Source organism: Aulostomus chinensis, chromosome 20, assembly GCF_037954235.1.
Source record: "Aulostomus chinensis isolate RoL2024-O1b breed Wild chromosome 20, RoL_Achi_v1.0, whole genome shotgun sequence".
Lineage (NCBI taxonomy): Eukaryota > Metazoa > Chordata > Actinopteri > Syngnathiformes > Aulostomidae > Aulostomus > Aulostomus chinensis.
The window spans coordinates 7318860-7345589 of NC_141339.1; the positions used below are offsets into that span (position 1 = coordinate 7318860).

The 26730-nt window shown below is 39.0% G+C and overlaps 1 protein-coding gene across 2 annotated transcripts in view; it reads right to left on the reverse strand.

Moving 5' to 3' along the window:
* epha7 (eph receptor A7) overlaps positions 1 to 26730 on the reverse strand; it is a 102252-nt gene that overhangs the window by 15200 nt on the left and 60322 nt on the right. For both annotated transcript variants that reach the window (XM_086190211.1, XM_086190212.1), the window contains exons 6-11: positions 16288 to 16412; positions 13325 to 13493; positions 9187 to 9295; positions 7332 to 7387; positions 5406 to 5531; positions 4798 to 4983 (exon numbers count right to left, since the gene is read on the reverse strand). In XM_086190211.1, the coding sequence (XP_086046337.1) occupies positions 4798 to 4983; positions 5406 to 5531; positions 7332 to 7387; positions 9187 to 9295; positions 13325 to 13493; positions 16288 to 16412 (771 nt within the window). The remainder of the gene's footprint in view (positions 1 to 4797; positions 4984 to 5405; positions 5532 to 7331; positions 7388 to 9186; positions 9296 to 13324; positions 13494 to 16287; positions 16413 to 26730) is intronic.

Consider the following 26730-nt stretch of genomic DNA (forward strand, 5'->3'; position numbering starts at 1 on the left):
TTCTCAGATTTTTCCCTGTTAAAGGAGTTTTCAATGGAATTTTTCCTCAGTCGATGTGAGGGTCTAAGGGCAGAGGATGTTGTTATGATGCCATGTAAAGCCCTTTGAGACAAACTGTTTGTGAAAACGGGCTCTACAAATAAAATTGCCTTGCCCTTGCCTTGCCTGGAGAATCATCGGTGCCTGTTTTCCAGGCCACAGCTCCTCGCCTTTTTCCACAAGAGAAGTTTTCTGGGGTAGTCTGGCAAATGTCAATCATTCATACTTGACTGTGATATGCATTATGAACACTTGCATCAGCCTTTCCCACAGAACAATCGAAGGTGGCATTCATGATTTCACATCTCACTGGGAGAACAAGGGCCTGGGCTGCAGCTGAGTGGTCTTGTGGATCATTTATCTGTGAATCCCTTGATGATTTCAGTGAGGCTCTGAGGAGGTCTTTTGATCCCATCTCGTCCAGCCAAGAGAAGGCTCATGAACTGAGTAAGATCAAGCAAGGTATGGATTCGGTGAGTGATTATGCCATCTGCTTTCATACCCTAGCCACAGACAGTGGATGGAATCCCATGGCTCTTCATGATATCTTTCTCAAAGGACTCTCTAGCCATCAGAACTGACAATAGTTTGCAAGAGCGACGACAAGACCGAAATTGAGAGGCAGCATCAGGTGAGTGCCATCGGTGCTGCCCTGAAGCTCCTGCACCCAGTTGGCAAAGTCCCAGCCCGACTCCACTAAGACAGGTTCCCTCTGTGGAGGTGGAGGAACCCATGTGGCTGGGACAAGCCAAACTGTCTGCAGGGGAGTGCTGTCGTTGCTTACAGGAAGGGCATTGTTTCTATAGTTGGCAGCAAGGTCATTTCCTCACAGTGTGTCTGGCAAAGACAGTGGGCTCACCAGTAGACAGGAAGGTGCTGGTAAGGCATTTCTCCACTGACTTCCCTTCCCAAGGATTAACCAAGATTCAAGTAAAACATCATGAAATCCATGCGTCTCTTGGGGTACTCATTGACTCAGGGGCAGATGAGAGCCTCATGGACAGGGAGTTCACCCAAAAACTTAACCTTAAAACTGTACAGTTATCCCAGTCATTAAAGGCCAGGGCTCTTGATGGGAGGCTGATATTCAAAGTGACTCACAATACTGATCCCCTGGAAATAATTGTGGGTGACCACCATGAACTCATGTGCTTCATATAGCCTTGTATAACTCTACTCAGCACCCCATTACTCTGGGGTTGCCTTGGTTACAAAAACATAACCCACACATTGACTGGAATACCGGAAGAGTTTGAACTGGTCCGGGGATTGTAAAAAAACAAGAGTTTAAAGTCATGCCATGATTTGAATGTAAAAACTGCTTTTAACATTGTCTCTGCTCAAACTGACACAGACTCAGAGCCCCTTGCTCTATCTTCTGTTCCTATTTGCTACCATGATCAGGGAAACATTTTTAGCAAAAGTAAGGCCACTTCTCTTCCTCCTCAGACAATATGATTGACTTATTGACTTGACCTCAGGGGCCCCTATCCCCAGGGGGATGCTGTATTATTCCTTTGGTCCAGAAAAGAAGGCCATGACTAAATACATCGAGTCCTCTATAAAAGCAGGCTTTATTCGCCCTTCTTCGTCTCCGGCAGGGGCAGGATTCTTTTTCGTGGGGAAAAAGGTTGGATTTCTCCGACAATACATTGATCACGGGCCACTCAATGATATTACTGTTAAAAATTGGTACCCTCTGCCACTCATGTCAACTGCTTTTGACTAGCTTCAGCAGGCCAAGATTTTCATTAAATTAGACTTGAGAAATGCATATCACCTGGTGCTTATCCGAGAGGGGATGAATGGAAGACGGGTTTAACACACCTAGTGGTCATTATGAATACCTTGTTATGCCATTTTGTTTTACTAATGCTCCTGCTTTATTTCAAGCCATGATTACTGATGATCTCAGAGACTTTCTGAACCACTTTCTCTATGTGTACCTCAATGACGTCTTGATCTTTTCCCCTGATCTAGACTCACACCTTGGCCATGTACACCAGGTTCTCAAGCGGTTGCTGGAGAATCAATTGCAAAAAAAGCAGAAAAGAATGAGTGACACTGTATCTTTCCTTGGCTTCATCATAGCTCCTTGAAAGGTACAAATGATCTGGCTAAATTAGCACTGTGGCACAGTGGCCTACACCGGATAGCTGCAAAAAGGTTCAGCAATTCCTAGGATTTGATAACTTTTACAGGCAGTTTATCAGAAACTTCAGTGCCATAGCGGCTCCTTGCCATGCACTCACATCCCCCCAGACTCTGTTCTTGTGGTCTTTTCAAGCTCAAGAAGCCCTCCAGCAGCTAAAGGCATGGTTCACTACCGCCCCCATCCTCATGGTTCCTGATCCCAGTTGGCAGTTTGTGGTGGAGGTGATGCTCCCAATAAAGGGTTTGGAGCAGTCTTCTCTCAACACTCTGCAAAAGACTACAAGCTCCACCCCTGTGCCTTCCTGTCTCGGAAGCAATCGCCAGCTGAAAGGAATTATGACATTGGAAACTGTGAGTTATTGGCTGTCAAAATAGCCACAGAGGACTGGAGACACTGGCTAGAGGGTGCAAAACTTCCCTTCCTTGTTTGGACTGATCACAAGAACCTAGAATATTATTCATAACGCCAAAAGACTGACCTCACACCAAGCCAGGTGGACCTTGTTTTTTTGACTGTTTTAACATTGTACTGTCTCACAGGCTGTCGTCCCAGAACTCCAAGCCTGAGTCCTTGTCCCATCTGTTCAACCCAAGCCCACTGCCAAGGAACCTGAACCCATCCTACCACTGAGCCATGTGGTAGGAGCAGTAACTTGGCAAATAGAATCTGAGGTGAATCAAGTTAATGGTGAGAACCCATCACCGAGTGGTTGTCCAGTGAATCATCTGTTTGTCCCTGTTGCTATGTGCCCACAGGTGATCCATTGGGCTCACAACTCGCTGCTCACCTGCCATCCAGGAGTCAGAAGTACACCAAGCCCTCCAAGGAGCAAGAGGTTCAGGGGAGTATGTAAAGGCATGCTCCATCAATGCCTGCAACAAGGTCTCCTCCAGAGTGTGGATGTGGTTGCTGCAGCCACTCCCAATTCCAACTCGTCCTTGGGCGGAGATATCAATGGAGTTTGGCACTGGGCTCCCAGCTTCTGAAGGTAAGACCACTGTCCTCACAGTGGTGGATAGATTCTCCAAGATAACTCATTTTATTGCCTTGCCAAAATTGCCTGGCAGAAATAATGATGATTCATGTGTTTCGCATCCATGGATTTTCCAAGGATATCGTACCTTACCGGGGACCCCAGTTCATCTCCAGATTCCGAAAGGCGTTCTGCAAACTCATCGGAGCCACCATCAGCCTCACCTCAGGGTACCACCCTGAATCCAGCAGTCAGACAGAACATCTCAACCAGGAGTTAGAGGCATGCCTTAGTTGTCTGGTGTTGCAGAACCTGGCATCCTGGAGCAAGTACTTGTTGTGGATGGAGTATGCCCACGACTCACTCCTGACCTCAGCCACTGGTATGTCAAAATTCCACTGTGTCTTTGGTTACCAACCCCCTGTCTTCTGGGAGACAAGAAGTGAGATCATGGTCCCATCTGCTCACACCATGGTCCAGCGCTGCCACTGTATCTGGGCAAGAGCCTTCTTCAGAGTGTGGATGATATGAAGAGGACTGCAGATCAGAGGTGCCGACCTGCTCCTGTGTACCAGGTTGGTCAGAAGGTCTGGCGCTCAACACGGGACTTATCCCTCCATGTCACCTCCAGAAAGTTGGCTCCACAGTTTGTGGGTCCATTTCCAGTGTCTAAGGTCATTGGTCCCTCCTCTGTTCGCCTGCATTTACCTTGGTCCCTGAGAGTACGCTTGGTCAAGCCCGTCAAAGAAAGCCCCATGGTTCCCGCAGCCAGACCCTTCCCCCCTGGAAGGTCGACCATGGTCCAGTCTACTCTGTCCAGAAGCTTCTGGCTGTGCGCAACGGCGCCAGGGCAGACAATTCTTAGTGGACTGGGAGGGCTATGGCCCTGGAGAAAATTCATGATCTCATCTCCGACTTCTTTGATCATCATCCTCAGGTGTCTGGTCTGTCAGGAGCAGTTCTGAGAAGGGGGGGGGGGTACTGTCATGTCCAAGTAATCCTGGTGGTGGTCTTTGTTTACCTTATGTCTATGTTGTCTTGTGATTTCCCATTTTTATTGAAATCTAACTCTCCTTTCATTTCAGGTTACTTACCCTTCCCCCTGGTGTGTTTCCCGCTGGTCTGATTGTCTTCCCACCCTGATTGTGTCCACCTGTTTCCCTTCACCTCATGTGTATATGAAGTCTCCCCTTCTCTTTGTCTTGTGCTAGTTCGTCTTGTCCGTCGCATCAGACCTACCTGAGCCAGTCCATACCTTTATCCTTGTGTCATTGAATTCTGTAAATCATTGTTCCTTTGTCTAGCCAGATCCTCACCTTTTTGTGAGTGATTTTGAGTTTGTTTGTTTGGTCATAGGTTTCCTCTTTAATAGAGTGATTTTGAGTTTGTAGCTTAGCTCTTTTTTCCTAGCCACAAGTGACCTTTTGTTTGTACTTTGCCAATAAATTTGTTGATACTGTTCCCTCCCTCAGTTGTGCACTTGGGTTCACACCATAGTTTGGCCATGTCATGTGTAGATTAGAAAATGTTACACAGGTAGAGCAGCAAATTCAGTCAGATATATAGTCACTTGTGACAATGTTCTGAACTATGAATAAGATTTATCTGTGTCGACTTAAAGCATGATTACCTCTTGTCACTACTCCCTCCAAATGTACAACGTTGGGATGGTCAAACTGTCCCATAATGCTGGCCTCACAAAGAAAGTCTCGCTTCTGCTTCTCTGTGTAGCCCACTTTTAGTGTCTTGATGGCGACTGACACATCCCGCTTTCCAGGAAGCTTTAGCCGGCCGCTGCACACCTCCCCAAACTCTCCTGTGTGGCATGAAACTATTCTTGAGTGAAGGTTGAAAAAAAAATACAAGCACTTCACAATGACAAATTTATTGGTATATTTTGAGACAAAGCAGCTGCTCTATGGAAGAATACAAATTGGAACATCTTGTTATACTCAGGGGAGACTAACCAAGACCTATAATAAGACATGCTGGAGATGCATAGATATCGTCATTGACCGCCTCTGGAAAACCCATGAGGCAGCATTTTTTCAAGAGTTTGAATCTTTGCTCCTGCAGCTCACATATTAATTGTAATAATGAACTTTTTCCCCCTACTTTAAATTGCACTATCAATACACATTGCATAAAGCCTGTTCCTATTCAAGATGCACATATTTGGCTGTGTGATATATGAGTGCACAGAATGACTGGTACCTGAGAGAAACAGGATGGACTCACCTGTTCCAATAACCCGCTCAATTTTGATGCAGGAGGCATCCAGCTCCTTGGCAAACTGATGGACAGCTCTGTTTGGGTCCTCATAGGTTTCAGGATCAATGTATGTTTTGGTGCCTGGAAATTTAACTGTAGAAATGCAAGAGGGTACTGCTATAATTATATATGAACACTGCACACCAGCAGACACTTGAGGGCAAATATACAGTTACTGAGACCTGTGATTCTGAGAGAATTGTTGAACAATCACTTAACAGCGTCAACAGAAGTTTAACAGAATATTTCATTGCAAAATGGAAGGTTAGTTTGGGTAACCTATGCATGATACTTTCATGTGGCTGCCATTTGTCTCTCACCTCCCTGCAGTTCCAGCTATGTGAATCTGCTTCACTATGTTGGTACATACACATTGTGGTACATACACCTCCAACATCACATCATTTTACCATAATATTTCCATTAATTTTTAATGACATTTCCATGGTTTCGAGGAAAATCTTGCGGAAAAAAACAAAAAAAACTACAACAAAATGATCTGCATGCATTTCACTAAAATTAATAACAAGCTATGTGTTTTGAACATGTGTTATTGTATATATTATGGTGAGTTAATAAAACCATAAAGATTTTTCTCTGCCATGTAGGGAAATGTAAAATATTTTATTTTCATTGCTAAACACTTACAGTAGAATTGTGGCTTATAACACTGTTCGTAAGAGATTTTCTACAAAAAACAAAACGAAACTGAAATTAAGGATTGAAATTAAAAGACCCTTGTGGGGCCTATTACCCAGTGAAGTTTAAATGCTGGTGATACATACTTGACATAAGACACAAAAACATTGGCTCATAACATAAGCCCAGCTGTCAAGACACTAAAGGCACATACCATACCCATTTCCAACTTTAATATTTGTATTTTGGTGGTTTATTTACCAACCTTGGCAGGTATTTATGGTCAGATAGCTCCTACTGTATTTACAGCTCCAAAGGCCATCAATCAGAGTAAAAAGGCACAGTCAGAAAATTAAAAAAAAAAAAAAAAACATGGGTGGAACACCCATAAAGCACAATTCGGAGACAGTTAAATTTCAAGTCCCTTGAGATCTGCCATAGGGCAACAAATCTGAGCGGCTTCTTGAATACAAGATTACAGAGTAAGGTAGCACACATCGCAATGACTGTGTTTTCTTATTTCACAATTAGTACCCTAGTAGAAACATGAGAGACCCAAACATATATATGCACAATCACAAAAAGTTGTTTTTTTCCATAATATGGTCTCTTTAAGATAAGTGTAGAAGAAAAACATGTTATCCAGTTCAGTAGGTAAATATGACACATGCATTGTGCTTCAGCTGAGATTTTCCTCCACTGCACCACATCATTCATCTCAGATGCCAGCAGATCTGAGAAAACATGTCTTCTGATGACTTGTATGCCACATATCAGAAAAAAATGGGTCTACATGTTGAATGTACTTATCTAATCTTAGCTTCTATTGCCCTAGGGTTAGAGTTAGTTTTATGATATTACAAGGGAAATCTCTCCAATAGGCCTCAAACAAGCTTTGTTGGTTTTTAAAAAAGTTTTTGCCTGAGGCAGGTGGCACCTGCTGGCTACTGAAGTGGGTCTGCCACATAGTAAGCGGTAACCAACCTGGACTCAAATGTGCTTTCTCTAAGTTCTGATACCCCTGCCCTTTGTTTCCAAATCTATCTATCTATCTATCTATCTTCTGCCGTTCACTTTACATAGCTGGCTATCTTTCAACAATTTTTTTTAAAGAGATCTCAGACAAAGTGAAAAATGTAATCCTCCTGAAGAGAGTATTAATCAGCATTAGTTTTATCTAGGTGTACCTAATACATCTGTGTGAGAGAAAGAGAGAGAGAGAGAAGATGTGTGTGTGTGTGTGTGGGCACTCACATTGAAAGTAGAGCTCTTCGTCTCCCTCCTGATCTGCTTTGCTGTACCCACAGTGCCTATACAGGGAAGGAGGAAGAGGTAAATAAAATCAACAGATTTTGCAGAGAATAAACACTCTAAATTATAGTAATCTTAATGTGGCAGCTCATGCTGTGCAAGACAAATCGCTTAAGAATCCCAGCTGAGCAACATTAGCTGTGAACCCAACAGCCTTGTCCGGAAAAATACCTCGACCATCTAATGACGTAACATATCAAATAATACAAGCACTGCTAAAGACTGTTCAGCATATCTTATAATATTAACATGTAATATTAAAGTATTTTTGTGTTTTAAATGTTCCTATAGGCAGATAATTTGTTGCACGTCTTTGAGTACAAAAAAAAAAAAGAGATGAAATGGGAAGGTGAAATGAGTCAATTGGTGGACATGTACTTGCTGTAAACACACAATAACGTGTCAAGTGTTTGTTCTTAATGTACATAATGCAATATACTAACACTCTATAGCCCCCCCCATACCATTTCTTGAATTAATCAGTACTATATTTATCATTTTATAGTCCCCTCATTTCTGCATTGAAATTGTAATTTGTTTGCCATTGATTTTGTAATCTGATGGTAAATTAGAGCTCAAGGCTTAAATTAATGTAAACATCTTTTGTTTGATTCAACAGAACATTAAAATTAGCAACTACATTACAAATTATCTGATAAAAAAGAAGAGATGAATAAGTTGATCACACCTGTATTTTCTTAAACGTAAGACATGAGCTGTCCAAATTAACCACTGTAAAAGTTGTAGTATCTGAAATCAAGTATCCATATTAATTTGAAAAAATAAAAGGAATAAAGCATATATTGAATCAATTTCATACTTGAAAACCAATTTTATGCTTGAAAATTACAGTACATCTTGTTTTGCAAAAATACAGCTTTTGTAGAGGCTTTGCACTTGTCTCTGAATGTTCAGTTTTTTTCATAAAAATATTTTTGAAAAAAACTGGTGGTGGTAGGCAACTTTGTTTAAAACCCTGACACTGTCTGAGGGAAAGCGTTACGAAAAAGGCAAATAAAAATTCCACTTTGGGTACCTGTTCACAAGGCCATAATTTTGATGTGAAACAAAATCAAGAATCAGTTGATGATTGCTTTCATTGCTCTTTGCTTCATGATTTTTAAGTGACTATATTTAAATCTATCTAAAACACATAAATCATAGACAATGACCACGTGGGAAATTAAGTTAGGCTTATTCTATCAGTGTGTGTCTGATTCTGCTGCATGTTCTGGTTATGCCTAAGAGAAGAAGGTGAACTTGTTGACACAAAAAAGCTTTTTGTGTTAATCATAGGACACACATTTAAAAAGAAGTGTCATATGTGCAGATAAAAAAAACAAATGTATAAGGGGAAAGGGTGATAATGATAGTGAGCAGGGTGCATTATGTTTGTCAATAAAACAAAAAACTATGCTGTACCTCATGCGGCCTTTAGGATTTCTCTCTCCGCCCAATACATACACACGCAAACACACACACACACACACACACACACACACACACACACACACACACACACACACACACACACACACTAAGGAATACAGAGCCAAAACTGTCTCTGGAGTACTTGTCTTATAATAGCTCTGCAAAAAAATAGCTTAAAAATTTTGTTGGTACTGGGGGGAAAATGATCACATCCAAACCCATTAGCATAGCATGCCACAAGATGATGGGTGCACATGTGTGCAGTGTGATGTCTCCACAGATGTGGGGGCCTGTGAGTGACAGAGAGGCTAATCGACAATCGGAGACTCACAGAAGCGGAGAGTCAATGGGGCCCGCGAGAGCGTACCTTCTCCCGATGATGAAGCCAAACACCATGAACACCAGTATGATGGTACCCGCCACGGCCACCACCGCTATGATGATGACAGGGTTCTGCTCGCTGGAGACAATTGCAGCTGATGACAGGGAGGGACACACACACACACACACACACACACACACACACACACACAGACAAACATGCAGAAATACAGAAAAAAGATAGAAATGCTCAATGTGAGATTCAACAAATTAAAACTTACATTTTACAGGATGTATTTGTGTCCAATGAGTCACATGGAGATTAATGACTAATACCTACTACTCGACTTCTCTCCCAGGAGGGGGGGGGGGGGGTTAATTCTATTTTTTGAGCTGTCCTCATACACTCAGCTCTGTTTCTGAAAGTGGGCTTAATAGTCCCAGGCGGGAATGGCAATGCCCTTCATCTAAAACAAAGACACATTCAGGTTGGATTGTTTCCCATTGAGAGCTCTCATAGTGCTTGCTCTGTTTGCATTGACAAACTGCTGATTGGTCTAAAGAATGGCTTGCTATTATATTTTATAGAGTCAACAAGCATGGTGTATGGAGGGATTCATGAATTTCAACTCATGAGGATCTGCACTGTATGAATACTTGGATTGTCATTTGTGACCTGTCTGTCAGGCTGTTGGGCCAGCCAAATTTAGACATTTGATGGATGATGGCTTGAGTATCTAACAAAATGAACTGTCAAGAGGAGCACAAGTCAACTAACAAGTAGCACACTTTTAGGATTTTGCTCTTTCCTCTTCAGAGGAGGCTGGTGTTTATAGGACACTGCATGGACTTTCAACTTCTTGCCAGGTTGCAGGAAACAATCCAATCACAGCAATGTCTTTTTAATGTTGAAATGTTGGATGCAAGGTGGGTTGTGGCATGACTGAGTGGCCAGGTGAAACTGTAATGATTTAAACAAAACAAAGGCAAAATTAATGGATAGGACAGATATCCAGGTAGGATAGGTAGAAATAGATGGTTAGAAAAAAAAATTATATTATACACACACACACACAACAGTATATTTTATATACAGTATGTACATATATATATATATATATATATATATATATATATATATGTGTGTGTGTGTGTGTGTGTGTGTGTGTGTGTATATATATATGTATATATATATATATATATATATATATATATACAGTCGTCCTCAAAATTATTCATACCCTTGCTAATTCTTGTGATTTTTCATTTAGTGATGAAATAAATGCATGTTTTCAAATTTGTGTTTCAGCTTTATGTGACCAACAATTGAAAGAATGACAACAATATAAATAGAAAGAAAAAAAATATTTCTGGGGTATTTTATTAACGTAGTCCGAAAAAATGCCATGTTCAAAATCATTCATACCCTAGTCCATCATCTTCATTTAATAGTCAATTTCATAGCCTTTATTCTTTATGACTGCTTCCAGAAGATTCTTGTACGTGTCCACAAGCTTCTTGCATGTCTCCTGTGGGATGTTGGCCCACTCCTTCCTTGGCGAATGCCTCAAGCTGGGTCAGGTTGGTTGGTTTCCTTGCCATCACTCTGGACTTCAAGTGATGCCACAAATTCTCAATGGGATTGAGGTCAGGACTTTGACTTGGCCATTCCAGGACATTGATGTTATTGTCCTTGAACCATTTCTTCACTACCTTGGCAGGGTGTTTAGGATCATTGTCTTGTTGGTACATCCAGTTTTGGCCAAGCTGCAGTTTCACAGCAGATTCCTTGACATTTTCATCAAGTATCCTGATGTAATTCTCCTTTTTCATGGTACCTTGGACCTTGACGAGATTCCCTGTGCCACTGGAAGAGAAACATCCCCAAAGCATTATGCTTCCACCACCATACTTAACAGTGGGCACAGTGTTCTTTGGTCTATAGGCTTCTCCTTTCTTCCTCCAGACATATTGAGTATCCACATGGCCAAATAACTCCAGCTTTGTCTCATCCAACCACAGGATGGTAGACCAAAAGCTGGGCTCTTGCTTCAGATGACCTCTACAAAAGGCCAGGCAAGCTACCAGATGTTTTTTCCTGAGCAGCGGTGTCTTCCGAGGTTTACGTCCATGGAGACCTCCTCTGTGCAAAACTCGCTCAATGGTGGACCGTGACACCTTTGTCCCTGTCTGCTCAAGTGTTTGAATTAAGGCCTTTGTTGTGGTCTGTGGGTTGGTGTTGATCTCTCGGCAGATTTTCCTGGCAAGTTTGGGGGACACCTTACGCTTTCGGCCACGCCCACTGAGGTTTTTGACATTGTTGAACCTCTTGTGCTTGTTGATGATGCTCTGGATGGTTGAGACAGGGACACCATACTGCTTGGAAATGGCATGTAACCATTTCTTTCACTGTGGGTACGAACAAGACGCTGACGTAGGTCCTCACTGAGCTCCTTCTTCTTTACCATGATGACCAGAAATTGACAATGACCTGAACACTTTCCCACTGTTTATACTCTTCTGGAAAGATGTCTTTTTTCGCTTTAGCAGTTGGCCAATAATGTTAAATAAAAGGTTTTATTCTATTGTGACATCTTGAAGGAATTATTGGACAAAAATTACCACATTTGGCACATGTTTGTTGAAATATTGTCATGGGTATGAATAATTTTGAACTTGGCCTTTTTTGGAACTCCATCAATAAAATAACCCAGAAATACATATATTTTTTTTAATTTTGTATTGTTGTCATTCTTTCAATTGTTGGTCACATAAAGCTAATACACAAATTTGAAAACATTCATTTATTTCATCACTAAATGAAAAAATCACAAGAATTAGCAAGGGTATGAATAATTTTGAGGACAACTATATATATATATATATATATATATATATATATATATATATATATACATACATACACACACACACACACACACACACACATAGATATATATATATATATATATATATATATATACATATATACATACATACATACATACATACATACACACACACACTTCTGGTCATGAAAGGCTTGTAAATTACAAGACCAGCAATTTGAAAAAAAAAACAAAAACCTGTGTTATCCCCAAAGACAAAATGGTCAAAGGCTCAAAAAAAGATTAAGGATCAGCTCCAGTCTATTCTCAACCTGTAGGAAATATGGCACTTATTGACTATGGGATGCCTTTTTCATTACTAACAAATGTTCAGGAAAGAAGCCATATCATAAATTTGAATCACAAGTCGCAAAACACAAAATATTATCGTTAGCAGCTATTCTCTATCCCACACAGAGAAAACTGAAAGTTGAATGAGGATACAGTATGCGTAGTTAAACCTCCTGTATTTCCACATTTGCAAAAGTCTGCACCACATTCAATCCATAACACAAAACAGCAGGGGAAAAAGCTGCATCCCTCCCTGTAAACTAAAAAAAATACACTGTGAGACTCAAGGCAAAACTAATGTAAGTGATTACATTTAAATTAGTTCATCCTCATGACACTAAAATGAGTTTGTCCTTGTGCTATCTTTTTTGTCCATGACATTTTGTCAGCATAAAGTGAAAGCAATTTGTGTTTGCTTTGCTTGAAAGCAAATAATTGCTCAGGGCTATTACTACAGCAGTAGCTGGAAACATTAACAAGTTGTAATATATAATCTGTGTGTGTGTGTGTGTGTGTGTGTGTGTGTGTGTGTGTGTGTGTGTGTGTGTGTGTGTGAGAGAGAGAGAGAGAGTGTGTTTCGTGCTAGAGCCGCTAACAAGAATCCGCAATATTTCCTCTCACTTTTACTGATTATTATATGAACAAACTGTGAAGTTGGGATATGCAATATAATTTTAATAGACTTAATTTATACATTCCATAAAATTGTCCTTTCCTTCTGCCTCAGGTATGTTTTTCAATCAAAATTGCTGTGCAAATAGGTGAAAATCTTGACAAAAAGATCAATCAAAAATAAGTGTAGTCTGAAGCCAAAATTAAACCAAAAAAACAAAAAAAAACAAATGGAAATTTATTAATATGGATAAAGGAAGCACATTTTTTCAAGCAAGACTTAGCAGCAAGGTTATTAATAAAAATACCGTACACAAACACATTGTAATACAAAGTATAACTGAGATAGCAGTATTAGATAGGTGTGTGATGATGTCATATCCTACAGCCCACCTGTGGCCTCTTCCTTGGTGGTTATCTCTAATCTTGGGCCGTAGATGCCGTATCCTGCCTCTGTGAATGCTCTGATCTGGAACACATAGGCAGTGCTGGGCTTCAAGTTGTTTACAGTCGCTGATGTGGATTTGGACCTCACTGTGGAGTAGGTCCGGTCCTTCTGATCCTGTACAGGAAGGAAATCAGCTCAGGCTCTGATTGTTGTTAATCATAGACACACATCTTTTCTCTCTGATGATGTCATTACTTAAATGAAACAAAAAATCTAAACCATATCTCATGGAGCGAGATTCAAGATTACTATTTCAAGGATATTAATTACATCTGTGGCAAATAAGTCATGTCTGTTTTCTTGTGTCATTTTGGGGAAAAATATTATTAGGAGTGGAGCGATTCGTCAATGTAATTAGCATAATTGATTACGTAAATACGTCGGCATGTAAAACGCATGTCGATGACTCACGGTCGCATGGTAGTGGGAGTATATGCGGAAGGGAAAAAATGTGGAAGTAAGATGGCTGCTCGTATTTAAAATCAACATGGATGGACGAGAAGCTGCAGTGAAAAAAATTTGGCCACACTTATCTAAAGTAGACCTGGGCATTTTATGGCCCGCAGGCTACATACGGCCCTTTGGGCATCCCTATCCGGCCTGCGGTATCTCAGTCATAAACACAAATGAACAAGTATTTATGCTGTGCATGCAATACAACTGTTTTGCTTTTATTTTGGGAAGCCTGGCGTTTTTATTACTTACATAACGGATGTATGTATCTGTGTCTGTCTGCCTGCACAGCGACTGGTGATGCTTGCCAGCTACCCCAGGCCCCCTAACAATGTTGGCTCCCGTTATAAAAAGAAAAGTTGATTCCGAATGCTGCATTTTAAACATAACATGGACTGCTAAATATTTCTTTAAATTGAAACGATTTACAGACTGTTGTTACAGTCTCCACAGTCTGTAAATCATTTCAATTATTGTCCATAACCTCACACTGATTAAAAATGCATTTGCCAGTTATTATCTTAACTGCATATCACCACAGCGATGAAATAATTCCATGTCATAACCATTTAGGCCGCAATATCGCTCAACTGTTTACATGTAAATACTTTATATATATATATATATATATATATATACACACACACACACACACACACACACACACACACACACACACACACACACATATATATATACATATATACATACAGACATATATATATACATATATACATACATACATATATACATATATACACATATATACATACATATATATACATATATACATACATATACATATATACACATATACATACATATACATATACATATATATACATATATACATATATATATATATCCCTCCATTGTGCAATATCTCTAATGCAAAATGGTATGACAATAAAGTTCCTTGAATTTAAGTTAACTTGTTGTGATAGTAAGTAAATTATTTGTAATAGGTCCAGTATTTTTCTGAACATGGTATATTATTATTAATATCATAACAGCAGTAATGTAGAATTTAGACTAGTCCTTTAAAATGTGGCACTAGTATCTTTATTCTAATGTGCTAATTGTAACAATGGTTTTGTTTTTCAAGAGATGTGTTTGGATAAAATTTTGAAATATTAAGAAGACATGTTTTTGCTTTTTATTTTGGGTAAATTTATTGTCATATTAATCGAGTTATTGAAAATAATCGTAAGAAAAATTGATGAATCAATTGTTAGATTAACAGAATAATCGAAAAAATAATTTCTAGATTAATTGATAAAAAATAATTGTTTGGTCGATCCCTAAATATCATTGTCTTTCTTTTTAATTGATATATCTATAATTTCTAATTTGTTATGTTTTTTTCTGTGTTAATGTAATGTTGATGAAAACTAATCATTTGTTTCATATTCATAGTTTTGTTTCTATGAGGACTTTTTCAGGCACACTTGTAAAGTAGAAAGCTGGTTATACCAACAGTGGCTTAACAGTAATTGAAAGGACAGCAAATGCAAAGTTAAATGTTTCTAAAATCAGGATTGGTCATACTGTTTAAAGTACAGACGGAATTTTGCTGTAGAGATGTCACTTAACGATAATTTGTAGTTATGGAACTTGAACAGATGATCCAACAACCCTCTGAGACTTATTGACATTTCTTAATCACTCATCTGAATATGGGACTTATACTTGAGAATTTACATTTTTAAGGAATGGTTGTACTTGTGGCAAATCTTCTTTCTTTTTTTCATTCGACAGATGAACAATACAGGCCTGTAATCTCTGCCTATAAATTAAAATTGCATGCCATATAGGGAACATGGTGCATGCATTGTGTATGTTGTGGTTGATCTGTAAATGGTTGGCAAGTCCAAATGGAATTGGTGCAGTTTTTGTTTCCAATTTTCTGCTTTTACAGCTGGGCAAACCACAGCCACAGTATGTGACAAAGGAAACTGATTCATAGGAGTATGCAAGCAGCTATGGCCATCAGGACAGGCATCAGAGCTCTGCTTCCCTTCCTTTGATTACCTGGGTTAAATTCCCTCCATTAAACCTTGCTGTGAAAATCTAGTGTCTTCAGGCTTGTAACATAAAGAAGCAGCAGTATTATCTTTGTGGAGGGGGGAAAGAGTTAACTGTGACGGATAGGTAATCTGGCAGAGAAGCAGCAATGAAGTGCATGCAACATGTGCGTGGGGGTGGCTGTGAAGGGCTACAGCCTGATTAAAATCTTATGAGTATCTCATTCATTATTGCAATACTTATACAAAGAATGTACTTGCAGAATGTTATGAATTCCACAAACAGTAGCATGCAGATAGAGTACAAAATGAAAGGTCTGCAAAAATGAAGCAGAGAAATGGTGAGGAAAGGGATTCAGATAAACACACACACACACACACACACACACACACACACACACACACACACACAAAACTAACGTCAAAATCACCTTTTCATAATATTTGACTTCGTACTCTGTGATGACTCCATTGGGTTGCTGAGGCTCCTGCCAGGACAGCTGGATGCTGCGCTGCTGCACTTTCTCCTTGATGACTTCACTGACCTGGGATGGTGCTGTTTAGACAAGAACATGTTGGTAAGTAGCAGGCAAATCCTCTCTGTTCACATATGCCAAGCTTCAAAACAGCTGGCGACTCTTCCAACAACATGCAGTGACCCTTGCCAGCTGATGAATATTCATGGGATGCTTGTAAATGTTTATATCTAATGGTTAAAATATCAATTTCTGTGCAAACAGTGGAAGATCTCAGCATTACATTCAGCCAGTAGAAAACTGCAGCATGTATTAAAATTTACTTTAACTAATTATAACATATTTACTGAAACAAGCAGGCACTTTCTATTCCTGATGATAGAGCTGTTCGAGACTCTATACAGAGAGCCTCTTAGAGGGAGAAGGATGTACCTGTGACCTTTCAACACCAGTCTTATTTACACCAATTATATCCGACTCTTTACATGACTCGTAAGTGTCTGCCTGCCTGGATTAAGAGCTACCACCGCAATTTAGATTTGCTAAAAAGCAAACACAGACACCCATACACACTTATATTTCAATGTATCAACTTACAGTATTTACTTTAATTTACTTGAATGTTTTTATTTGTAAATACCCTTAAGATGTCTGGGCTAACAACCTCATGGTAAATAAGCTAAACCCTTTACTGGTGATGTCATTTTCAGCAAATGAATTTACAATTTAATGTTAACTGCTATTTCAGCAACTAGCCTCACTACTACAAAAACAGTTGCTGTTACCACTCCTGTTGCTACCATAGCTCTACAGCTCATACTTCTGCTGCTGGTTGTATATTTACTGATATTAAAATTGCTAGTGTCACTGCATTTACTGCGGATTCATGCAAAACAAAATATAATTATTAATGAAAACTACCTAGCTGGGTTTAAGGAGCAGAACCACATGTCAACCACACTTCATTCAAATTCCTATAAATACAGACCGAACCCTCTCCTCATTTTTCATTCTAGTATTCTGTGAACAACTCTCTCTTTCTTTCCTATTTCTTCCCCTGCTTCCTTTTCTCCTAAGGGTCTGTCATGCCCAAAAGCATTGGTGGATTTTTTCTGTGAAGCTTCCCGAAACAATCTTAAACCATCCTCCATAAAATGTTGTTAAACACGTGGTTTAACATGCGGGGCAGGCAAAAAAGCCCTGATTACTATTGGGTGGCAAATACTAAAAACAGTTGCCTTTTCAACAACCAGACACAGAGAAACATGAGCATTCATTTGGAATCAGGTTCCTTCCCTCTCACTTCAAATCTGTTTTGATCATTATCCTGTTGATGACACTCGTAAAGTATCCACAATGTTTACCAGTAGCTAAGTGGTTTATGGAGTGATGTTTTACTGGGAAATGGGATCTACAATACTGAACCAAAACTGGTGCAGGTGGGTGGCTGTTAAACCTAAACCTGAGCAGAGCTGAAAGTACAATCTTTCTCACTGGTTAAAACCTTAAAGTCTTATGTTCTTTTATTCAGTTGTATATCTTCCTGTGCAGTTTGACTACATCAACCACAAGTACTTTCTGAAGTTAATGTTTGTTTTTTTTATTTTCTAGTGCAGCAACTACAAGGGTAGTCACAACATTGTATATTCATTACATAGTTATGTTTACAAAGCATCATTGTTATCTTTATTTAGAATATAAAAAACTGAGGGAAAAATGGGGAGAGCTTTTGGATTACTGAAAGTCAATCCCCAAGGAGATGATGCTCACTAAAGATAAATAGCACACAAACACCCCTAAATCCTCTTCGTAAACAAACTATGGAATTCCAATGACTCACCGTGGCCTTGTGGGATAACAAATTAATTAATACATCTTGGTAAGTCTGAAAAGCTGTCCTGGGGATCACTTTAACTTCAAGATAAAAGCCATTTGTCAGAACCTGTGCTTGGATTTGTTTCCTGGGTGTTTCATCAATGAGCTAAGTGCTCTCAAGTAGAAGAAAAAAAAAACTAAATTAAGAAGATGTGAATTTCTGAATGACACATGTAACGTATTGTCTAACCCACGAACACTTGCTTTAACCTGAGTTTTTTCTGCAAAGGGAATAGGTTTACTCATCACTCAGTTGCCAGTCAAATGACCTTGCAGACATGGATATCTATCTGCTCAGACTCTGATCAGCATTGATGGGAACACAATTCACAGGTGAAAATCATAACTTGTGGCCGGCTTCCAGAGCCACCAATCTCTCACAATGAGCAGTGGGAGCACTACTATCAATAAAATAGATGGAAAAACGAAAGCTTGTTGCCTCTGCAGGTAACTTCAGCTGCTATGGCATCTCAATTAAAGATGTAATTTCTCTGCATTCAAGTGACATCACTCCAAAATTGTTTAGTCAGTGCTGAGTCTGAAAAAAAGACCAGCGCAAAAAAACAAAAACAAAAACAAACAAAACAAGATGTTTTTGTTCTCCATTGACACTGTACATATTGTTCCCGGGCAGTGATTGTGTTTGTGATGTCAAATCTAACGAAACACACACACACACCAAAAAAAAAAACAGCTAGGTAACTCTTCATCTCCTCATAATAGCAATGGAATCAATCAGGTTTATTAGTGGGTTCACCCATGTCTGAAAAACCCAAGTGTACCTGGGTGTGTACAGTGGGAAAGGGGTTATTAGTTGTAGTCAAAGGGCTTTACAGTTACCTTATTTACCCATTCACACACATGTTCAGGGGCTACCACAACCTGTTCATCTGAGCAATTGGTAATCTTCCTTAAAGATACTTCTAGATGGCCAGATGGTCTCTGGAGAAGACAAAGTTGACCCATACATTGTACCTACTGTAGTAAGCTCTAGCCTAAACCAACAGATATTAAGTTTATATCTCATTTTTTGTGCAAAAGGGGTTAATGAAATTTAATGATAAATTAAATCATCATAAGGTTGGCGCAGTGGTGAGCAGGCCTTTCAGCAACAAGGTTCCAGGTTCAAGCCCCAATTCTGGCATGCTCAAAAACAACCAACCCCCCCATTTGGAGGACCTTTTCGTCTCTCTTACAATAACCGTATTACAGAATTCTTGTCAGGGAATTTTTTTTTATTAAAACAGGACAGTTACTGCTTGGGTCATAGACCCACAGCATGCAGCTTCTTCATCCATCAGAGTGTAATGCAAGCATGACATCTTCCCCATTTACCCCCCCTTTGGTCCACGGCTGTAGTAGCAATGAGTTAACTCAGCCCATCCCCTGCCATCCTACCATGGGTAACAGAGGCTTAGGGCTCGTTTCCACAGAGATCATGAGATCGGTGAACAGTATTAGCAGGCAGAGTACTTGACTGACTAAAATGGGTCATTCAGGCTCATGGATTTCAGAATGGTAACTGTCATTCTCCATTTCTCCAAGCTGTGAATGAAAACCACAGTTAAACATTAATTCTGAGAAAACCTGACTCCTGTGGCTTTGTCTATGTGTCCTGCTGGTCAGTCAGGTGGCAATGTCTCGGCGCCATTAAGAACTGACTTGACATCTCAGGGACCAGAGCCAGTGGGCCAATTTTAGACTACCTGCAGGGCTTAGCACAGCGAAAAATGGTATAAACGTTTTGCTGGTCCTAAAGAGAATGTTTGGGAAGGCATGAATGCATTCACTTTGGAACATTAGAAAATGTGTTAGTGACCCTGAACACCTTCTCCTGTAAATCTAACTGATCCAGGAGCTGATCCCAACCGTGCTCTGCATTTCAATCATTATGAATATATGAGACAATGCACATTTAAATATCTTCTTTCACTCAGCCTTGCTGAGGTGAGAAAGCACAATAGAGGTAACTCATTACTTAAATATCTTACTCCACTGCCATGCTTGCTTCATGGTCTGTACAATGTTATAAACTCATCAATAATTACTGCGGTTTTCAAGATGTACTCACTTGCAATATCTCCTCCGAAAAGGTATTTTTAAAAATCAATACACAATTTTAGATTAAATTTAGGAAAAACTAGTAAAAAAAGAATTCCTTGAAAAAAAAATATTTCCCAAGATGAAACAACACTGTTGAGTCAAAGGTGCATACAATTTCAAATTATCAAATATTAGAAAATCACAATACACAGCAACAAATAGTCAGAAGTAAAGCACCACAGTCCAGAGATATTGTGACTTTTATGCCTTTTATAGGATATTCTACTTTTCATAAAACAAAACAATCACGTTTTCTGATACAAATCTGATAACTCTGAGCCCAAACATCAATTTTCTACAATTTTTTCAGAATCACAAACTTCACAAACATATAACTAAATTTATTAAATTGTTTTCTGAGGTTAAGTGGCACTGTTTATGATAAGTCTAACAACTTTTAGGGACAGATTTGTGGATTTCTATTTCAAGTCAACTAAAATAGTTCCATTATCATATTGTATTGTTATTCTTTACTTTAAAATGTCATATGCCATGAGAGTGTAGATTTGTGTTGTATGTATTAAAATGGGGCATTTATCTTTTTTTTCCCTTGTCCCTTGTCCCACTCAGCAGCTGAAAAATTAAACAGAACTGAGCATAAACTTTTAAAAATGTCTTTCTCTGGATTTCTAGACAGAAACGAATGAGTCTCACTACATGGACTGGCCAAAGTCAGTGAGACAACACATATCCTATTTCAAGGTAGGGTTTTTTTGCATTTAAATTGGCAACTGATGCGCAAAACATTGCAGCATAATTTCAGTCTGAATAGCCAAAAGTACAGTTTAAACAGGACCAATGAGTTTAAGCATGGCACAAGCTGGCACTCAGTCAAGGGCAAGCGTCATTGCTATTTTCATTTAGGGCATATGATGTTTTCATGCCAAATGCCCTGCCCTTTAACTGACAAATGAACTTGCACTCCATCAGTGTCTAAGTATATAATGAGGTGTTGTCTGGCTCAACCATGGCACATACTATTTGAGAACACCAGAAAACGTTTGCACCACAGACCAAGAAAGGGGTTGGTCTTTGGTCAATGGCGTTATGTGTGACGTTCTATTTAAAGTGCACATCAATCAAATGAACAGCTACTATTGAGTTGCAGTTCTATTGATGTCCAATAATGTGGAAACTCTGGCCACCACCTCCATCCAAGCCAGTTTCATCTTGGATGGCTTCATTGTATGCCTGCTGCTCCCTTGCATAAACATAAGACGCATGCACGTGCCTTCAACTTGTGCACAAGGAGGTCTGTTTCTTCAGATGAGAAGTGCTCACATCTCCTTAGTTGAAATGCGTGCACCACTGAAATAGCAACATGCCAAGTCCAGTAACACCCTGGGCTTTAAAGGGAATGACACAAGACACTCTGATTGGTTTGAATGATCTCAAGCTCAAAAAACCTATGAATAATTAGGTGTCTAATGACTGCCTCCTTGCACCATGCACCATGGCTTGCGATCTGATTATACACCCTCTAAATACCAAAAGAAAGTAACATTTTCCAAATTCCCAGCACACACATATCATCATTTGCCAACACCCTGGCAATACAGATCACTTAAATAGAGCCTTACATGTCAAACCACTTCCTAGTAGTCCCTTCTTTGTGTCATCTTTTTTCGGCTGGGTAAAATTTGTCCATTATTGCACTGAGGAAGCACTTTTGATAGAGCTTGCACAGAAGCTCCCTACCACTACCAGTCATCCTATCAGTACCAACCATCTATCTTGGGCTTAACTGAAGTAAAAGCAGGAATTCCTCATTGCACAACCAGTGAGTCAAAGACTGAAGAATTACTAGAATTAAACTATTTGAAGGAGGCCAAGGCTTCTCATTTATTCACAATGAGTTGACAGCTCCAGATGTGATACATTCACATCATCATATATTCACACACACTCTTCAGATAAACGGATGTATCAAATCAAATTGTCTTTGTCTCATAGCTATTCTTAAATGTAATGCTAAATGTTTGATAGAAGCACATTTATCAATTCATAAAGGAATATGTTTGGCTTTGAAAGAAGCCACATTAGATATCAATGTGACATTCTTCAGTTAATAGAATCACTCCACGAATCCCCCTGCGCTCAAAGTTAATATTTTTTTCTTGTGTGATTTGGTGAGTGCATCACCCGCACCTAACAGCAAAAGTATAGCCCTGTGTGCTATTGTATAGCCAGGAGTAAGAATCGCAGTGGAAGGTCAGTGGGGGAAATTGCATTCATGCTACACTGACACACAAGCACAAGGCACATTGTATGATTGCACTTTCACTTCTGACAGGGAGTTAATTTTAACCTGCAGTACTGTTCCACATTGCACACGCTCATATAATATAATGAATGACTTTTAGTCATATAACAGATGCAGAAATCATCGGTCAGCTTTGTTACATGATTATTAAACCAGCAGGGACACAGCTTATTAAAGAAGCACTCAGGTTTCCTGTGTCAGTGTCCAAATTAAGGAGCAGGACTGGCAGCCTATCATCAGTGGCTTTTTGTGCAATACCTGATTTCTTCAAGGCAACTTGATTTGGGACAGCCATATCCACTTTTTTTGCTCATTGTAGGTCAAAAATAGAGGCAGGTTGATTCTATTGTCCCTGTCTACATTTATATAATCATATAGCAGTGAATCCTGAAAATGATGGCCCTAATCACACTGGGCACTGAAATGAATAATTTACAGGCAAGTCTAAATATTGGTATATCAAAACAACATTGACCACTCATGAGGCTGATTTTAGATATCCACAAAAAAAGTATGTTCAATTTTGAATATTAGTATATTGTCACTGTGAAGCAGGTACTATGTGTAACATCTTTTGTTGATAAATGTTTACCATAAAAGTAATGGCTACTTGAGGTTGGTACTGCTCTCTAGATTACAAGATCTCTGATGCTAAAATGCAATTAGACTTGAATAGCCACTTCCCACCACCAAAATCTGGTGTTGGTCAGTCCCATCCACCACTACCTGTCTCTTGATGAGGGATTTGCCCTCGAATTAAGAAATTTTGGTTGGAAATTTTTCATCAACATTATACATATTTATATTCTGCAAAAACACACAAGCCAACATTTTATTCTAGGTCGAACTTATCAGTTGGGCTAAATCATAATATTATTATTGATAATATACAGATTATTGAAGTAGCGCATAATTTAGTGTTTAGTTAGAGTTCAGTTTATAAACCACCAAACACATTAAAAAAGATCCCTTTTTAAGCTTCATTTCATCACTTTAGTATTAAAATCTGTATATTTTAAAAATATTTCATACAGTATAGCAGCCTGGAATAATTGGCAAATTAATAACAGTCTACTGTCTTTAGGGTTGTAACAATGCATCCACTACATCAATGATAGATTTATGTTCCCTCGATCCAACTACATTGATCTATACTTGGTAAGTTGGCATTCTGGACGACGTATGTCTATCTAAAATCATTTTAAAATGTAATCAATAGATAGTATCAATACTATGAAATAACACAGTAGATTAAAGCTTGGCTGAATTTATATAAATATGTTTTTTAGTACTTTAATGAAAGAGATGTTAAATGTTACTCGCTTCATTTATTTCACAGTCACACTGCACTGGTAGAATTTTTGGCTAAAAAGTTACTGAATCGATTTTAAGTCACTGAATTGTTTCGGATTGTATCATTCTAAATTAACCAATATTATCCTTGAATCGTATGATAACCATGAATCATGATACAAATCAAATCATTGTTAAAACGAAACGTTACACCCCAATAGTCATTCAATCCACATCCTCATGTTGCCCAAATCCTCACTGTAGCACATTGCCAAACCCCTGCTGCATTCAGAAAAAGAGCTTGCCTTATTTGACAATCCAAATATATTTTTTGTACTAATTGTTAGAGAAAAACAGAAAGACCATTTTCTCATTCTTCAAAGCAAGGGAGTATTTCCCAAATTTTGCTCTGAATGGATACTCATTTGAACTTGAGGATGTTTACCAAATTCAATGCAACCAGCTGAGTGCAAACATTTTACCCATTCCCACATCCAGCAATTTTTTTGCCAGATTTTCTTCCTGCTTTGGATGCAGTAAATGTCTTACTTTTAGCCTGTATTATGAATTTATATTCCTCATGACTGTTAAGCTTTATTGTTTGCAAAATACACCACTCTCCACCTCTTCATGTTGACAACTTGCCATCTACTCCTGACAGCTAGTGCTGGTATAAGACCCTGGAGTGAGGGTCTTTGAGTCTGGAAATATACCTTGGTCTGGTTCACAGGCTTGTTAAAATCAACCCCCATTTAATCTGAGAAAAATCCATCTGGCCTGGCTGCATGATGTGAAGCCTGATATTCTGATATCCTCAGATATGGAAAATTCATCATCCAGACAGCTTGGTGGGGGCATGAAATATACTGTGCTTGTCCAAACCCCTTTATGCTGGTGAACTGTGCTATAATGATGCTATCTCACCCCAGCGAAGCCTATGGACTGACAGAGAGAATATACTGTGAAACAAATAGGCACAGGCCAGATGAGAAATTAAAGCTTGGGTACTTGTTATAATGCACTCACTTGGCTTTGCTCAGCCTCTACATCTCTGACCTTTCTGCTCCTGTACAAGCAGTTGCAAGTCACATCCTTCAAGCTGAGCATGGATATGTATTAACATATGCAATGGCTTTATTATGTACCTTGATAAAACAAGGAACAGAGCTCATTGTGATGAGATGATGACTGTGTATATTTACAGGAGTTGCTAAGCAGCCAACCAGCCTTCTACCTCTTTGCCACCCTAAAATGTAAGAGCTTGGTATGAGGCCCTCGTGCTCCAATGTAATGAATGGACATCTGAGCTCCACAAGGATTGATTTACAATTGAGATAATTCACAAAAAAGTACTGAGATGCCAATTTATGGTGAACATCAGCAGCACAGCTATTATTTTAAGGTTTCTCTAGTCACTCTTTCCAGGCTTCACACACATGTAACTTCTCTAAACAAAGCTTTCCTTTTCTAATGTCAAAAAAATAAACAAATGTTTGGCATCATGAGAATAATTCAAATTTCAAATGAAACCCACAAACTTTCTCTTACATGATGAGGGAACGTATAATCACAGATGATATAGCTGGCATCACACTTATCCATTTATCATAGAAATATATCTAAAATCAGAAAGATGGTCATATTAATCAGCATTCATATGTTCTTTAATCACTGTCATAGACAGGCTTCATTCCAGGGAAATCATATCCAGGCTCCTCCAGCCGCCTCTGTAATTTTGTACAGAGCATTAAAGTCCAACACACTGCCAATTGCCAACAGATTGAGGCCAGGCCAGAAGCTCGACCAGGCACCACAGTTAAATCAGATCAGTGCAACTGGGACAAGTCCGACGAACATCCTGCTCATTCAGCTGAGAGTGGTTGTGTAAGATGACAAACGTATTGCACTGGTACTGCACCTGGTATTTGTCAACAAGCTCAGTTTATTGCCAGATGAAGTGACATGTTCCCAAATGAATTACTTTTAACATCAGGTTGGTGTTGTGATATCTCATTCTACACAAGAATTGAAAAGAACATGATGCAGCGCAGGTGAGATAAACTAGTTGCAGTACATGGATAATCCAGTATATGTACATAATTGGGGGACGTCATTTAGGGAGAAGAGCCTTAAATTGAAGACATTGTTTAAAGCCAGATTTTTGAGACAAACCAAATTTGTTACTTTGCATATTTTACCAAACCAAATTTTTTTGAAAAAAAGCTTAGTCATGCATGAATTATTAAATCACAGTCATAGCTATTTTGTTTTTTAACAAGTAAAACAATGTAGCAATAATTTTTTAAAAATATTCTTTTTCAGATCTGTCCACTGTATAGGTGTACTATGAGCAACTGGCATAAATAAACCAAAATAAAAACCTCTTAACAACAAAAAAAGTAAGACTATTGAAAAAAAAAAAAATTTTCATGAAATTAACTTAATTCAATGTAAAATTGTAAACCCACAGAGGCATATAACTTTTCGAGTTAAAAATGCCTTTCAACATAAAAACACACATTTTATCGCTGCACAAATGTAATCATACATACATACCTGTGTTAAGACAGTATGACCAAAATTGAGACTAAGCATTTTTGTGCATTATTAAATGTATGTCATTTTGAAAATTGCCTTTACATAAACATTATTTAACTGTTACATGCCTTTTCTGGTATAAACACTAACTTTAGCGGGACCCTCATTGGGACCAAGGATAGTTCCTAATATGGCACTAAGTAATTTATGAGTCCCTGCTTTAAGTTAAAGGTAAGGTTTGAATTAAGGTTAGGTCATGGTTAGAGTTTAGGGTAAAGCGTCTGTGTAAAGCAAAGGGTGTGTGTGTGTATGTGTGTGTGGGGGGG